Source organism: Notolepis coatsorum (assembly GCF_963971535.1).
Source record: "Notolepis coatsorum genome assembly, chromosome: 15".
In the NCBI taxonomy this organism is placed as follows: domain Eukaryota; kingdom Metazoa; phylum Chordata; class Actinopteri; order Aulopiformes; family Paralepididae; genus Notolepis; species Notolepis coatsorum.
Genome location: NC_140179.1, coordinates 82,608,674 through 82,625,518, shown reverse-complemented (window position 1 = coordinate 82,625,518; position 16,845 = coordinate 82,608,674). Strand labels below are relative to the sequence as shown.

Genomic DNA, 16,845 nt, shown 5'->3' with positions numbered 1-16,845 from the left:
GGGGAGAACTCAATTTAAAAGTTCTTAGTGTACGCACTACCATGAGAAGACACTGCATCTCAATATGTGGAGTGAAACTGTGGAACAGTCTGAATGTGGTGCTAAAACAATGTCCAAATATGAGACAATTTAAACTGATTTATAAGGAAATTATGTTCACGAGGTACAGGGATGAGGAAGGGACTTGATATTCACGGGTGTTTACATTTTTATTTTATTTCTTTCGTGTTTTGCATATATACATTTGTTTTGAAATGTTTTAAATTAGTACACTCATTTGAGTAGTGGAAAAGGGGTAGGATTAAATAAGTGTATACTTCTTCCTACTCCTTTTCGAACATGTAAATTGAGTTATGTTCTACTTTTGTTTAGTTATTTATTTTGTTTGTATTTGTATTTATTTACATGTTCGAAATAAAGATTTCAAATCAATTAAATCAAACTTCCTCCACAGTAAACACTAAATTAATCTAGTTTCAGTCCGCTTGTAAATACAAGAGCTTGTCCCCATTAGTTTGTGGCTAACTAAGTTATCCAGTGTGTAGAACAGGATTGTGCTGAGAAAGGACTCTATTGACAACATTATTGGCTACTGGGCTAGGGTTCCAAAACTGTAAACTATCCCTTTAACACTTTCCGTGCCAGCCATGCGGTGCCTAGGAACCCTGTTGCGTGCCACCACCCACTTCAATGACAGAGCTCTCATATTTGCGAATGCATAAACTATATCTTAAATTATGGCTATGTGTCTAATATGGCCGTCGCTTATCAATGACTTGTTTGCAGTCAACATTGTCGAAACGGATATTTTTTTTTTAATCGGTTCATTTCCGTTTTATACCATTTTGCAAAACGCTCGATTTTTGAAAGTTTCAGAAAAAAAATAAAGATTCTGTGATAAACGCCCTACAGGAATACACAAAACACGTTGTCATTTTTCAGCCTATTTATGAATCGTTTTCAAATAAACGCTAGATTACCGATAGTATATGTGTACTTATGCACGCGGGGGGGGGGAAGAAGGACACATCCCATCAGAATGGAAGGAGGGCTACCTCGTCAAAATACCAAAGAAAGGAGATATGAGCCAATGTGCAAACTACAGAGGGATCACACTACTCTCCATCCCAGGAAAAGTATTCAACAGGATTATACTGGACAGGATGAAGGACGCCGTCGACCCACAGCTACGAGACCACCAGGCGGGCTTCCGCAAAAACAGATCCTGCACAGACCAGATTGCAACACTGTGGATAATACTGGAGCAGTCATTAGAGTGGAATTCACCCCTATTCATTAATTTCATTGACTACGAAAAGGCTTTCGACAGCGTGAATAGAGAGACCCTCTGGAAGCTACTCAGACACTACAGAGTGCCAGAGAAGTACAGAAATATCATCAGGAACTCCTATGAGGGGATGACCTGCAGGGTGATTCATGGCGGTCAACCCACCGACGCCTTCCAGGTAAAAACTGGAGTGAGACAGGGCTGTTTGTTGTCACCATTTCTGTTTCTGCTGGCAATAGACTGGGTCATGAAGCAATCCACAGCAGAGAAACGAAATGGCATACAATGGACATTATGGATGCAGTTAGAAGACCTCGACTTTGCAGATGACCTGGCCCTTCTCTCTCACACCCAGCAGCAGATGCAGGAAAAGACAAGTACCATCGCTGACAACTCTACTCGGCTTGGGCTTAACATCCACAGAGGGAAGAGCAAGGTCATGAAATCAGTCCTACTCTATGGCGCTGAGACCTGGAGGACCACTGTCACCACAACCAATAAACTACAAGTTTTCCTAAACACCTGTCCTCCAGATTCGCTGGCCTAACACCATCAGCAACAAAGACCTGTGGCAACGAACACAACAACAGCCAGCAGAAAAAGAGATTCTCCAACAGCGTTGGAGATGGATTGGCCATACACTCCGTAAACCATCCCTGAGCATCACAAGACAATCTCTCAGGTGGAACCCCCAAGGGAAAAGAAAAGAGAGGCCGACCACGGAACACCTGGCGCAGAGACTTGGAAGATGATGCCAAGAAGATGGGACACACCTGGGGCCAGCTTGAGAGGTTGGCTCAGGATCGGGATGCTTGGAGAACCCTTGTTGACGGCCTATGCCCCAAACGGGGTAAAAGGCGTAAGTAAGTAAGTATGCACGCTATAGAAGCGGGCTAAAAAATCGATTATCTTATTTCCTGATCGCACACACACACACATATGGCATATGCTGATATATAGGTGAAAATAGCTCTGATTATCCCAAGACTGGTCAAATAGATTCCTTACCTCAGATCAGATGTTCTCCAAAAAGATTATTCCAATTCCTGATCGCCATTCCAAATATCGATCGCGTTTATTGATCCAACGCTGGGTACTGGAAACACATATTCTCAGCTGTTCTGGTGTTGGGCAATGACTTGGATCGTCTCCGGTTACTTGTCTGACAAGTAAAATGTGGAAGCAGGACTTTTTTTTCTCCAGCGTTTCATTCAATCCAATCCAAAAGGGTGCAGTACCATCCGGAGAGACGATAGGGGGCGGTATTTTCCCTGTTCGATTTCAGACAGATCCCTACTGGTAACGTGAGGCTAGATTGATGAAAAATGAATGGAAATCGATAAAAATAAAAAATAAACGATTAAAAACGAGATCTCTCGTCGGCTGGCACTCAACGGTTGGCATGAACTAACGAGAAATCTCGTTGTTGGCACTGAAAGTGTTAATGCTGGTTATCTGTGACTGTGCAAATGGACTCTCATGTTATCCTTTCGTGCAAATCTCTTGTCGCACTTAAGACACTGGAAGGGTTTATCTGCCGTGTGAGTTCGACTGTGAGTTTGACTGTGCCTTTTCTGCTCACTCTGACTACGGTAGCATTTCTCACAGTCAGGACAGGGGTACGGACGTTCTCCTGTGTGATTTAACTGATGTGTTTTCAGTCTATGTGATGTTATGCAACCCTTTCCACAAACATCACAATGATAAGGCCGCTCCCCTGTGTGCTGGCGTGAGTGAACCAACAAGGCCCCGGAGTGACGGAAGCCCTTCCCACAGTCACTACACAGATATGGTCTCTCTCCTTTATGCATCCTGAGGTGCATTTTTAATGTGCTATTAAGTGTAAACTTCTTTTCACATAATGTACAGGCATATGGACACTCCCCAGTGTGAGTGCGTTCATGAACTTTTACATCGGTTTTAGTTCTAAAGGCTTTGCCACAATAGGAGCAGAGATGAGGCTTATGGCCAGTATGAATCTGGAGATGAGTCTTCAGATAGGTCTCTGTTTTGAATCGCTTCTCACACAGGTTGCACTCAAACAGCTTCTCTAATGTGTGAACAGTTTCTTGATGATGTTTCATATCACAGAGTCTTCTGAAACTCATCCCACACTGAGGACAGGAGTGTTTCTTGGTTATCTTGGTAGAACAGCTGTTGGGTCTACAGGATGGTAGGAGGTCTTCAGCTCCATCTCCTGTAGAGTCCTGGATCCTTTCAGCCCCTGGATTTCGGTCCTTTCTCCTGAGGTGGCATTTCACCTTCCTCTCATTATTAACTGGGACCTCCGAGCAGATGTTCTCCAGGACGAGAAGGTCCACTGGCATTTCTAAAGACAGACAACACCACAAGAGAAACAGGGTTACTTATTGTTTCTCCAGTGTCATGTACAGACTAACAGTGTCATGTACAGACTAAAACAGAAATGCTCCATCTTGTTGATCCTGGGACCTAAACAGAGCTAACTTGAGTTCACTAGCCCTCTTGTCATGAGGGAGGAACCTACCAGAAAAAAGACCTGCTACTGTACACATTTTCTGTCTGGATCATAGAGATATAGAGATATATAGAGTGTGCACTTCTAGAAAATCCTCTTCTTCAATGAGGATTATTTGTTTTTATGGTGGTAAGGCTTGGCATTGCCTTCTATCAAGCCAAACCACATGCAAATGTAGGCATTTATGACCAATGGATGTTAACTCTGGCATTTTTTTAAACTGGTCTGCAAACGTATGGTGTCATTGTACCCGTCTAACAATTGGTATATCAGCTGGTCTATCAACATGCTAACAAATAAACAAACAAATAAAAAGTGACCCATGCATTGGGGTAAGTGTGGCGGAAGTTGAAAACCACCAGTTTATAATAAATATGTTATTCTGTATTATAATAACGAATGTGTTATTCTGTATTATAATAATAATAATAAAAAATGTATGTATTATAATGATCAACACATTCAGCGCCAATCACGAGTATACTCGTCATTGGCCTACAAGCGTTGAGCACCAATAACGAGTAAACTCGTTTTTTTGGTCCTTTGATCTTTTCCTTCTGATCCCGGTTCTAAATCATCATCCGGATCATTCTAGCCGTCCCTGGCTCGTTTGTATACGTTGGAATTGCAATGCCGATCGAATATCACCAGGTGGCAGTATAGTCTGTGTCTGAACTGGAATTGCATTGGCGTGGATACACGTTTTCCTTTTTTTTCTTTTTTGGTAAGGGCCCCTCCTCCTCGGAGACGGAGCGACAGAGCGATCGCCTCGAGATTTTTTTGCCTGAAGCCTATTTCCCGTATACACGAGTATAGATATATACACGAGTAATCGCGATGGTAATGCGATCACTGGGAATTATTCTTTTTGGAATACCTTCTGGCTAAGGTAAGGTATATTTTATGTCTATTTTACCGAACCTGAAACATGTTTTTGTAACGATCACAGTGTCGTGTTTTACCGGACGTAAAACATGCTCGACAAACACGATCACAGTTACTAGTTAGAACGACCCCCCCCCCTTGATGATTTTGTGAAAACACATGTGTACATGCAGGGCACGAAATTAACTTTTTGACTCACCGGCCAGTGGCGGGTAGATGGGAAAAATCTTACCGGCCAAAAAAAACGCATTTTTGTGTCACATAATATATATATATATATTTAAAGAAAACTGTAAATTTCAAGTAGATGGGGTATTATGTTGAAGAATACACTTAAATAAGAGGCCAGAGTGAAATTTTAAGCAACAGTTCGGTCGGGGCGCCTGCTCAGCAAGGGTAGGAACTAAGGAGAGATAGTGTGGCCTCCCACACGCTACACTCTCCCCGGTGAGAACCTGCGTGGCCAGGTTGGCCTGCCGGCAGGCTGCACATGCGTCGGAGGAAAGCATGTGACAGTCTCCGGTCTCCCGGACCAACAGTAGGGGAAAGTACGCAACAACCAGGAAGGGTGGGATGGGAGAAAAATCAGGGAAAAAGAGGGGAAGAAAGATAATAATATAAAAAAAAAAAAAACTATCCAGTTAGTATTTATACTGTAACGTTTGGCTTTAAATCATATTGAACGTAGAGAGAGAGCGCGAGAGAGCGAGAGCGATGAATGAAAATGGGGGACCCTGATGTAAACAAGACGAAAGTCTTTCTCTGGTCTGCAACCCCTTAACAATTGTATGTATTGAGCTGTACTGTACTGTACCCATTCTGCAATCTGTTAATAAAGTTTTCAATCAATCACCCGAGAGAGCGAGAGCGATGAATGAAAATGGGGGACCCTGATGTAAACAAGACGAAAGTCTTTCTCTGGTCTGCATCCCCTTAACAATTGTATGTATTGAGCTGTACTGTACTGTACCCATTCTGCAATCTGTTAATAAAGTTTTCAATCAATCAATCAAGCGAGAGCGAGAGAGAGAGCGAGAGAGAGAGAGGAGATGCGCCCAGTATGGTTCTGCGGGGCTGCAGCTGGATATTATTGTTCTGCGGGGCTGCAGCTGGATACTATTGTTCTGCGGGGCTGCAGCTGGATACTATTGGGAGAGAGAGCCCCCGTCTGAGTCGCGTAGTTGATGATGTCACACACACTAGACTAGGATGTCAACACACGGAGCCTGAATGCATGAAGCGTTATAATTAAAAAACAAATAGCCAATAAATGTGAAGTTATCTTTGAAACCCTGTTGTCAAGCCTCGTTAATATAACCCCTTTCCTCACTAATGGAACTGGTTTTGTGGACTCACTGACGGTGCTTTGAGCGTTTCCAGGGTTAGCAGCTAATGCTAATTAGCTTAGCTTAGTCAGCTCATGGTCTGTGTCTATAATGAAATGATAGGAAAAGCTCTGCGAAACGTTCTTTTGTTAGGTGGTCCCGCTCTCGCTGCCGCGTGGGTTTTCTTTTTAGCGGTCGGCTTACTCTCATAGTTCCACATTATTTGTAACCCATTTAAAGTTATTAAGCTAACGTTAGCTCCCTACAGTGCAAGCAGGCGCCACGGGCAGTCAGGACAGAAGAGTAGTGGATGTGACATCGGTAAACAAGCCACAAATTAGGCCTGTTGTAAGATCAAAACACACTGCAGTTTTAATCATTTTACATTACTATTTTGTGACCCGCCACATGGCGGACAGACCTCTCAGTGGCACTCGCCAAACCTAAAATATGGTCGCCAATGGCGGGTGGCGGGCTCTAATTTCGAAAGACAACAAAAAACACAAAACATAACAATACATGAGATACATATGACAATCACAATTCACTTAATTAACAATGATAATCTAAAAACATAATTATAAACATCAGAATATTTTGCTCACATATTTAAGTAGTGCATTCTCAGGTGGTATTTGAAAGACACTTTGCTATTCAATTTACTTATGTTCAGTGGGCAGTTATTCCAATGATTGATGGCGCGATAAACAACCGTCCTCTTTAAAGCATTTGATTTTGGACGTGGTAACATAATCTGTCCATCATCGGCTGACCTAGTAAAATAAGAATGAACCTGACTGCATCTGGTGGAATTGATGTCATATAGTCCTTACCTTTACTAGGAGGTATCCCAAAAAGAATATTCCAATTGATCGCTATTTCCAGTATTGATGTCGATCGGGTCCCTGACACGAAGTGGCACAGGATATGCCTCAAGTGTGCTGAACACATTACGAAGTGATCAGATGGAGCGATTCACTTGGCTTGGTCTAAAAACAGCGCCCGGACCATATACGATGTAACACAGAGTGTGAAATAAGGTTTCAAAGGGTGGACGATACTGCCACCTAGCAGGATGCGGCCGGTATTGCACTTTTGGGATTTCAGAATGATTTCCTATGGTAACACCGAGGTCTGTGGACCTGTAATGAATAAAAAAAATTGAATAAAAGAAAAAACTACCAAAACCCGAGAAATATCGGGTCTGGCAGCCAACATGGCGAGTTAACCTGAGAAATATCGGGTCTGGCAGCCAATGTGTTAAGCGGCAGAGTTGGGACAGCTTATGGTGCTGAAAGTGTTAAAGGTGGTATTCTGAATTATAATAAATATATTATGTTATATTATAAGAATAAATTGTTATTCTGTATTATAATATCAAATGTGTTATTATTATGTATTATTATTAATATGTTATGTATGATCATAATGATCAAAGGTGGTATTATGTATTATTATAATGAATAAAGGTGGTATTTTGTATTATAACCAATATGTTAAGTTATATTATAATAATACATGTGTTATTATGTATTATTAAAGGTGGTATTTTGTATATTTTTTATTAATAATACATGTGATATTATTATTATGTATTATAAAAATAATGATAAATGTGTTATTCTCACCAGTGTCAGTTTCTGGAGAAGACAGAGGTGCCCACAGTGGAGACGGTTCTTCCTCCTGCTGTTGCTGGAAGTTTGATCCCACAGCCTCATTAGACCCTTCATCAGTCCCATCCTCCTCTTCTTCATGGGTATCTCTCTCAGACGGCTTGTTTTCTTCCTGCCACGTCTTTCTCTCTTCCTTCTCTCTCCATCTTTGCAATGATCCCTCAGCTCCCTCATTTAGCTGGTTTTCCTCTAGAGTTGTGGGATATAGAAGAAATGTACTCAGAATCATAATCATAAGAGGCAGGGGAACTATGTGAGAATGCTATTCATCGACTACAGCTCGGCATTCAATACCATAGTCCCCTCCATACTCATAGCCAAGCTCAGGGACCTGGGCTTGGGCTATGACCTCTGCCAGTGGGTCTTGGACTTCCTGACTGGCAGACCCCAGGTGGTGAGAGCAGGCAACTGCACCTCCTCATCCATCACCCTCAACATAGGGGCCCCCCAGGGCTGTGTTCTGAGTCCCCTCCTCTACTCCCTGTACACACACGACTGTGTGGCTCAGCGGAGTAGCAATACAATCGTCAAATTTGCTGACGACACAGTGGTGGTGGGCCTGATCTCTGCCAACGACGAGAGGGCCTACCTGGAAGAGGTCAAGGTCCTGGCGGGATGGTGCCAGGAAAACAGCCTCTCCCTGAACGTCAGCAAAACAAAGGAGATGATTGTGGACTTCAGGAGGTCGGGGGTCAAGGACTACAGCCCCCTCAGCATCGACGGGGCACCGGTTGAGAGAGTCAACAGCTTCAAGTACCTCGGAGCCCACATATCCGAGGACTTGAAATGGACCATACACATTAACAGTGTGGTGAAGAAGGCACGACAACGCCTCTACTTCCTCAGGCGCCTAAGGAAGTTCCAAGTCAGCCAGAAGATCCTTAAGAACTTCTACTCATGTACAATAGAGAGCATCTTGACCGGCAACATCACCTCCTGGTTTGGGAATAGCACTGCAAAAGACCAAAGCAGACTACAAAGAGTGACACGTTCAGCCGAACGCACAATCGGAGGGGGGCTCCCCACCCTCCAGAACATTTACTACAAGCGTTGCAAGGGGAAGGCTAAGAGAATTATTAAGGACTCGAGCCACCCGAACAACTGCCTCTTTGAACTGCTGCCGTCAGGCAAGCGATACAGGAGTCTCAAGGCGAGCACAGAAAGACTCAGAAGTAGCTTCTATCCCCAGGCCATCAGGCTGCTAAACGAACAATGAATGAACACTACACAACAACAACCACCAAACACACATAGCACACACACCCACACGCACACACTCACTTTAAACAAACACACTGTAGCACCCACTACACACACTTTATAGCACACACCCACTTTAAACAAACACACTGTAGCACCCACTCCCCACACTTTATATTTATGGATGAAGGATTGCACTACAACTCGTACACCTTACTGTAAATTGTACCTAAAATTGTACCTCATCCCATTTCTGCTTTGCACTAGATAGTACTGTACATTAGTACACTGCATAGTTGTGTATTGTATATTATATGGTAACTCAGAACATTGTACATATGTCTATACCGAACAACTGTGACCTCATTTTCTTCTTCTAAATTCATGCTATATTATGTTATTATGTTATTTGATACTATCTTGTCTAGCACAGTCTCTGGAGCGTAACAGTAAGAAGCATTTTGTATGAAAGTATTCTGTACTTCTGTATGACAACTATTAAAGAACTTGAACTTGAACTTGATAAGCTATTTTAGTTAATTTTCAAATGCCCAACCTCTTTAACATCAGGTCTATTAGAGCACTTCAACACATACTGTAAGAGGCTGGTTTTCCAGGAATTCCAGCACTTTAACTTGAAATGTTAAGCACTTTGTTCTTTAAAGCCACAATTGGCTACATCATAAAGTCATTTTAGGAAGCTTACTACAACAACATGAACGTTAAAATTACAAATTTGTTGTTATGGTTTGGTCTATTGGGGCACTGCCCCTCGCTCACTGAAAGCTAGAGAGGACAAAGTTAATTTTGGAGTTCTAAACATTGACTAGCTAGCTTGATTAGCGTAATGACTTTCCTGGGGTTAGGGTTAAAGTTAATTTCAGAGTTGTAAGCATTGACTAGCTAGCTTACCTAGCTTGATTAGCATAATTACTTACCTAAAGTTAGGGTTAGAATTAGCTCTGGTTGAGCTAGCTCGCCTAGCGCAGCGAAGTAGCCAAGTGCGGCTTTAAGAATCTTCAATGAACCCTGTATTTACTTAGACTTGGGTCATACATTTCGGGTCACTGGACAAAAACTATTGACATGTAAATTAATAAATTGTTCTCATTCTAAATGCATAAAATGAAGATACTTTTTCGACATGTTACAAGTGCCTCTTTGTTCAAGTTCAAGTTCTTTATTTGTCAAATACACAACAATACAGGGGGCATTGCAGGTAATGAAATTCTTCATGTAAATTATTTACAGAAAGTGTCTTGCATGTAGTGTATGGTAAGGTACAGTGCAGGGTGCGTGTGTGTCCAATAACAATAAGTAGTACGATAAATAAAATATCAAAATTAGGTAAGATAAAATAAAATACTACATTTCTACAGAAAGTGTCTTGCATAAAAGTGTATGTGCATCTTAATTCATTGGGTGCCATACCCGAGATAAGTCGTTATCTCGCCAAGGGTTATCTCGCCATGCGTTGAGTGCCAAAACCCGAGGTTTTGATCCTTTGATCTTTTTCCTTTGATCCCTGTTCTATACGGTCAGCCGGAGCCCTCTAGGTCTCCCTGGCTCATCTGCCTACATTGGAATTGCAATGACGATCAAATCTCACCAGGTGGCAGTATCGCCTACCTTCTGAACTGGAATGGCTTGGTGTGGATACACCTATTCTCTTTTTTTTTTTTTTTTGCAAGGGCCCCTCCTCCTCGGAGACGGAGCGACAGAGTGATCGCCTCGAGATTTTTTTGCCTGAAGCCTATTTCCCGTATACACAAGTATAGACATATACACGGGTAATCGCGATGGCGATGCAATCACTGGGAATTATTCTTTTTGGAATACCTTCTGGCTAAGGTAAGGTATATTCTATGTCTATTTTACCGAACCTGAAACATGTTTTTGTAACGATCAGTGTCGTGTTTTACTGGACGTAAAACATGCTCGACAAACACGATCACAGTTTCTAGTTAGAACGACCCCCCCCCCCCCCCCTCCTTGATGATTTTGTGAAGACACATGTGTACATGGTATATACCTTTGATTTGGGAGTAATTGGGGTTTCAGGCGATCAACCACAACGATTTGGGCTTATTGCATATAACGCGTCATATCTCACTATCTATGAAAAAAGACTGGATTATTTTGGAAACGAGCGATGTTTAGCATGTAATAGTCACACAAACTACATTGTGTAGAAATGAACTGATTAGTCAGTAATGGACTGTGAACAATGCCTGTCAAATGAGCCATACTATTGTCTCCATAGCTATAATACAGAAGACATGATGGGTCTGCAAACATCGCTAAAATGGTCAATAACGCTGGTGCCAGGCGGTACAGATGGGGAAAAGGCGTGGCACTCAAGAGTTAAGGTGCAGGGTGCATGTGTCTTATATGCGTGTGTGTATGTGTGTTCAAGAGTTTTTTTAATAGGGCTATCTCCTGTTCTTGTCCTTGTTCAGGAGTCTTGTGGGAAAAAGCTGTCCCTGAACCTGCTGGTTCTTGTGCAGATGCTCCGGTACCATTTGCCGGTAGCAGAGTGAAACGTTTGTGACTGGGGTGACTGTGGTCTCTGAGAATGTTCCGGGTTTTCCTTCTGCACCTCTGTGTGTAAGGGTCGTCCATGGCTGGCAGCTCAGTCCTTGTGATGTGTTGTGCTGACTTCACCACCCTTTGCAAAGCCTTGCGGTCGGTGGCTGAGTAGTTGCCATACCAAGCAGTGATGCAGCTAGTCAGGATACTCTATGGTGCACCGGTAAAAGTTGCACAGTATCCTGGAGTCCATGCCGAATCTCCTCAGCCTACGGAGGAAGAAGAGCCGTTGTCTCGCTGTCTTGACAATGATGCCGGTGTGATGAGACCAGGACAGGTCCTCGCTGATGTTGACCCAGAGGAACCTGAAGCTGCTGACTCTCTCCACCGCTGTCCCGCCGATGAATGGGGCTGTGCTCTCCCCCCTGGGACTTCCTGTAGTCCGCGATGAGCTCCCTCGTTTTGCTGACGTTGAGGTGGAGGTTGTTATCCTGGCACCATGCTGCCAGTGCACTCACTTCCTCTCTGTACTTCAACTTGTCATTGCCGGTGATCAGGCCAGCAAACTTGATGCTGTGTCGTCGTGTCGTCAGCAAACTTGATGATGGTGTTGGAGCTCTGTGTGGCCACACAGTCCCTCTGGTCCAGGTGGGAGAGGGCGGTGTGGAGGGTGAGGGCGATGGTGTCGTCTGTAGACCTGTTTGGTCTGTAGGCGAACTGTAGTGGGTCCAATGTGTCCCGTAGTGAGGAGGTGATATGGGTTTTGACCATCCGCTCAAAGCACTTCATGAGAGTGGAAGTGAGAGCTACAGGGCGGTAGTCATTCAGGCAGAGGGCTTTTGCTTTCTTGGGGACAGGGACAATGGTGGTCTTCTTGAAATATGTGGGGACTATGGACAGTAGCAGGGATGTGTTGAAGATGTCCGTGAAGACATCTGCCTGCTCGTCTGCACATGTCCGGAGTACTCTGCCAGGGATACCATCCGGGCCAGGACCTTTTAAAGGTTTTACACACCTGTGCCCTAGCTAGTCCTGGTCTGGTGTGATATCCACAGCAGGGGTGTTGTCCTCAGACCGTGCATAGAAGGTGTTAAGCTCCTCTGGGAGGGAAGCAGACACCTTGACGGAACTGTTATTTTTTTCATTTATAGTCTGTGGTTGTTTTTAGTCCAGACCACATGTTTCTAGTGTTAGAGCCATGGTAGTTTGACTCTACCTTGTCCCTGTATTGTCTCTTTGCAGCCTTGATTGCCTTTTGGAGCTGTGATTATTATTATTATAATAATTGGGGTTTAGTATTATATTATTATTAATTATTATTATTATTATTATTGGGGTTTAGTATTATATTATTATTGTTGAGGTTTAGTATTATATTATTATTATTATTATTATTATTATTATTATTATTATTATTATTATTATTATTATTATTATTATTATTATTATTATTATTATTATTATTATTATTATATTGGGGAAATTCTCCTAGAGTAATCCTATGTTAGCCTGCATCAGTATTGTTCAATGCAATACTACATCAATGCATCACACATGTTAAATGATCCATGGAACAGAACTGCATTGTAATATGGTCCTTTTCAAATAATATTCCCCCAAATAATTAGGTGATAAATTCATATTTGATGTTGTCATTCATTTAAACAACACACTTGTGTATCACATTATCACAACACATACAAAAATATATATATATATATTCATCTCTATATAATCCCATGGAAATACAATTACATAGAATATTGGCTTATTGTCCAACTCTATCCTTCATACCTGTTGTATTCTCCATAGTGTGTTCATCTTGATCTTTACACATATCTGAAGTCAGTTTAGATGCAAGTGTTGACAGGATGGTGTCTGACTGGAAGGAGAACTGATCTGTTGAAGAGAAAGCTGTGGTGTTAGTAACACAATTCTGTTTAAGAGAACTAATAGTACTGGTGTTGCTTCTGAATGAAAGACAGTTCAGTTCAGTTCAGTTAATTTTTATTTTGGATATTGGACACATAACAATGGTCATTCCATAAATCGCCAACGTTTTACCAGCTGCTATTCATATTGTCACAATATGAAACAATGTTATATCCTATAGTGATATATGGATAGTCATTGAATTGACTACACATTAATGAAAAGTGATCACTATATTCTGTAGTTGCCCCCAGAGTCAGCAAGCAGTGAGTGGGCTGAGAGCTGACCATTCCTGGCTACAGTATCACTCTCACACAGAGGAGGAAGCAAGAGGTGCAGGAGCCAGTGAGACAAAAGCCTGGTGAGGCTGGATTTCTGCCAACCCTGCAACCTATACATCAACATGAAGTTTTTAGCTGCATGTGTTAATTTCCTCCAGGTAAGAGTTATTTTTTTATTAAACAGGGAAAAGGTTCTTACTTTTTTTCAGCTTTTTATGTCGTCTATGATCCTGCAAAATCATCTTCAGATCTTCAGGGTCTGAGAAACATTGCTCAACTTCATCGGAGTCGAGAAGAACGGGGGATGAACTGGACACTATCTGAAAAAGATGGAATGATGTTATTAATATAATTCTGGGATGGCCGAAAGGCTGCGCTGATGTTATTAATATAATCCTGGCCAAAAAACTGCGCTGATGTTATTAATATAATCCTGAGACGGCCGAAAAACTGTGCTGATGTTATTAATATTGTAGCGACCCTGGTTGGGACCAACTGTTCACTGAGTGGGGGTGTTTAACTGTCAATCACTCATGGCCCACTAAGCTTGGGGCTGCTTGTGGTCAAGTCCAAGGTGCCCTGGGGTTGGCGGGTCCATGGGTGAGGGGCAGGGGCTAAGGGTATAAGAGAGTGGTACACTTGAGAGCGTGGTCTCTTGGTGGGAATGGCGTCTCTTGGTGTCGGACTGTGAACGGAGCAACATGTCTCTTGGTGTCGGATGGAGGAAAGAAGCAACACTTCTCTTGGTGGTTGGCGTCTCTTGGTGTGGGACTGTTAAACAGGGCCTGACAGAGAGCGAAGCAACCAATGGAGCAACATGTAACCGGTAGCTTCGCATAGCTAACCATAGCCTAGCGTAGCTAACCTGTATGGTGTTACTGGAGAACTGAGTACATGTAACTTAGCGCAGCTAACTGTAGCTTAGCGTAGCCTGAGACAGCTAAGGAAGTTCAGAGTATCGGGGAAGATACTCCACTCCTTCTACTCCGGGGCTGTAGAGAGCATTCTGACTGGAAACGTCACTGCCTGGTTTGGAAACAGCACGGCACAGGACAGGAAGGCACTTCAGAGAGTGGTGCGCTCAGCTGAGCATACTACGGGTATTGCACCACCCCTGCAGGACTTATATAACAGGAGGTGCAAATCCAGAGCCTGCAGAATAATGAAAGACCCTCACCACCCCAACAACAGCCTGTTTAAGCTGCTGCGGTCAGGCAAGCGCCTACGTACACACGCAACGAGAACAGAGAGACTCCGACTCAGCTTCTTCCCCCAGGCCATCAGAACACTGAACACTGAACTCTCCACTCACAAATACACATGAGCACACACAGACAGACACACACACACACCACTCATGCGGCAACCGCTAAAATAATCACTTTAAACAAAATGTCACTTTAAGTCTTTAGAAACACTTTAAAAGAAGGAGGTACTGTATAGGTTAGATACATTAAGAGTTAACATTGTAAATTGTATATTGCATAGTAGTGTATATAAGAACCAGTTTCTCAGGAACCTAGCATGTCTTTTTTTTTTTCACCATGCATATATTGTGTCTTATCTATTTTATTCACCATTTCATTTTTTCTATGCCTATTTTATTCTATATTATTATTGTATTTTGCACAATCAATGCAGGCATGACCACCCGCATTTCACTGTACGCCCTGGTATGTATGTGACAAATAAACCTCTTGATTCTAACCGGTATGGTGTTACTGGAGAACGGAGCACATGTAATTTAGCATAGCTAACTGTAGCTTAGCGTAGTAATATAATCCTAGGATGGCCGAAAGGCTGCACTGATGTTATTAACACATTGGGCGCCGGGGGTTGTGCCCATCATTGTACACAGTCTACCACCGTTGAAAGCCTATGGAGATGTTTACCTTCTTTGCAGGGCTATAACTTTTTAAATTGTATTGCTATATTGACATTACTATGGCCCATTCAACATCGATTATCTATCGTTCAGGATGTGGGAACGTTATATTTTTTCATTCATACATTGTTGTGTTAATACCGTCTAGAATATAAGTATGTTTTTAACTAACTAAAATGTGATCTCATTGGATGTGCCCTGACAATTAATGCTTGTATATCTTATCGTGTGTTGTCATGTTTGTTTATATGTTTGTTTAAAAAATAATAAAAAAATAAAATACAAAAAAAAAATATATATATGTTTTTAAGCTTTTCTGCAGTAATTCCAAAAACGAGAGTTATAGGCCCTATATCATAGATTATCGATTGGCGTTTCTTTCCTATACACGCTATATTAAAAAATTCAAATGTATATGATCGGTATACATTATGCTTCATCATGCGTGAAGGAAAGGGGGGGGGGTCGTTTATAATTCCTTGATCGTCAGTAACGGCTTTATTTAGTATGGGTTGATATATTGATCAGATGGTTTGCAGTGAAATGAATAAACAACCGGGCTGAAAATAACGTTACTGTCCTCTTACCGTTCGCCGATGAGACTGGAGGAAACCGATTTCCTAGATCCATTTCCGGTGTGTATGGCACAATAAACGCCGAAATCATATCGATTATTAAGTTTAGAAAGCGATCCAAATGCACTATAGTGTTTGTCTGGATCCACATAACAAGATATTACTGCCGGAGGGATTTCCTCGATGCACCAGCGCCACTTCCGGTTTTGGCGAGAGTGTAACTCGCCCGACCACCCACCAGGCGGCGGTATTGAGGCGTTGCAATCTCATACATGGTCCCGCTGCAGTCCGGAGGTTGGCTGGATGAATTATTAATGCCATGGCGAAAAAATGAAATATTGATCCCAAAAACGATTTACGCCGTTATTGGCGTTCAGCGCATGGCGGGCAAAAACGGCGTAACTCGTTCTTGGCGACCAATGTGTTAATAATCCTGGGACAGCCGAAAAACTGTGCTGATGTTATTAATATAATCCTGGAACGGCCACAAAGCTGATGTTATTAGAGGAAAAAGAGTGGAGAGGAGAGAAACTAGCATGACCGTAAATTACAGAAGACGCAGTAGAGACTCTTCATTTTCACACTGAGATGAAATTAAACAAGTGCACATAAATTAGGAAAATAACATAAATAAAATATTTATGGCGTGGTGTCCCGTTGGGGGGGGGGCAATGGTAGGGGAAACACCGGGTCTACCTTCCAGCCCTACAATGTGCAATCAGTAAGACATTTTTATTATGACATTGTTCTATACACAACTTGCGACTTGTGATAT

General features: G+C 42.4%; 1 protein-coding gene across 1 annotated transcript in view; it reads right to left on the bottom strand.

The window, feature by feature from the left end:
• Nucleotides 1-1,840: 1,840 nt before the first annotated feature.
• The window catches only part of LOC311242114 (uncharacterized protein), a gene marked incomplete at both ends in the record, with an annotated part of 42,485 nt that continues 27,480 nt past the window's right edge, over nucleotides 1,841-16,845 (bottom strand). Inside the window, 5 exons of the mRNA XM_084331070.1 lie at nucleotides 1,841-1,854; nucleotides 3,402-3,617; nucleotides 7,624-7,857; nucleotides 13,192-13,296; nucleotides 13,810-13,930. Coding sequence (XP_084187196.1) covers nucleotides 1,841-1,854; nucleotides 3,402-3,617; nucleotides 7,624-7,857; nucleotides 13,192-13,296; nucleotides 13,810-13,930 — 690 coding nt within the window. The remainder of the gene's footprint in view (nucleotides 1,855-3,401; nucleotides 3,618-7,623; nucleotides 7,858-13,191; nucleotides 13,297-13,809; nucleotides 13,931-16,845) is intronic.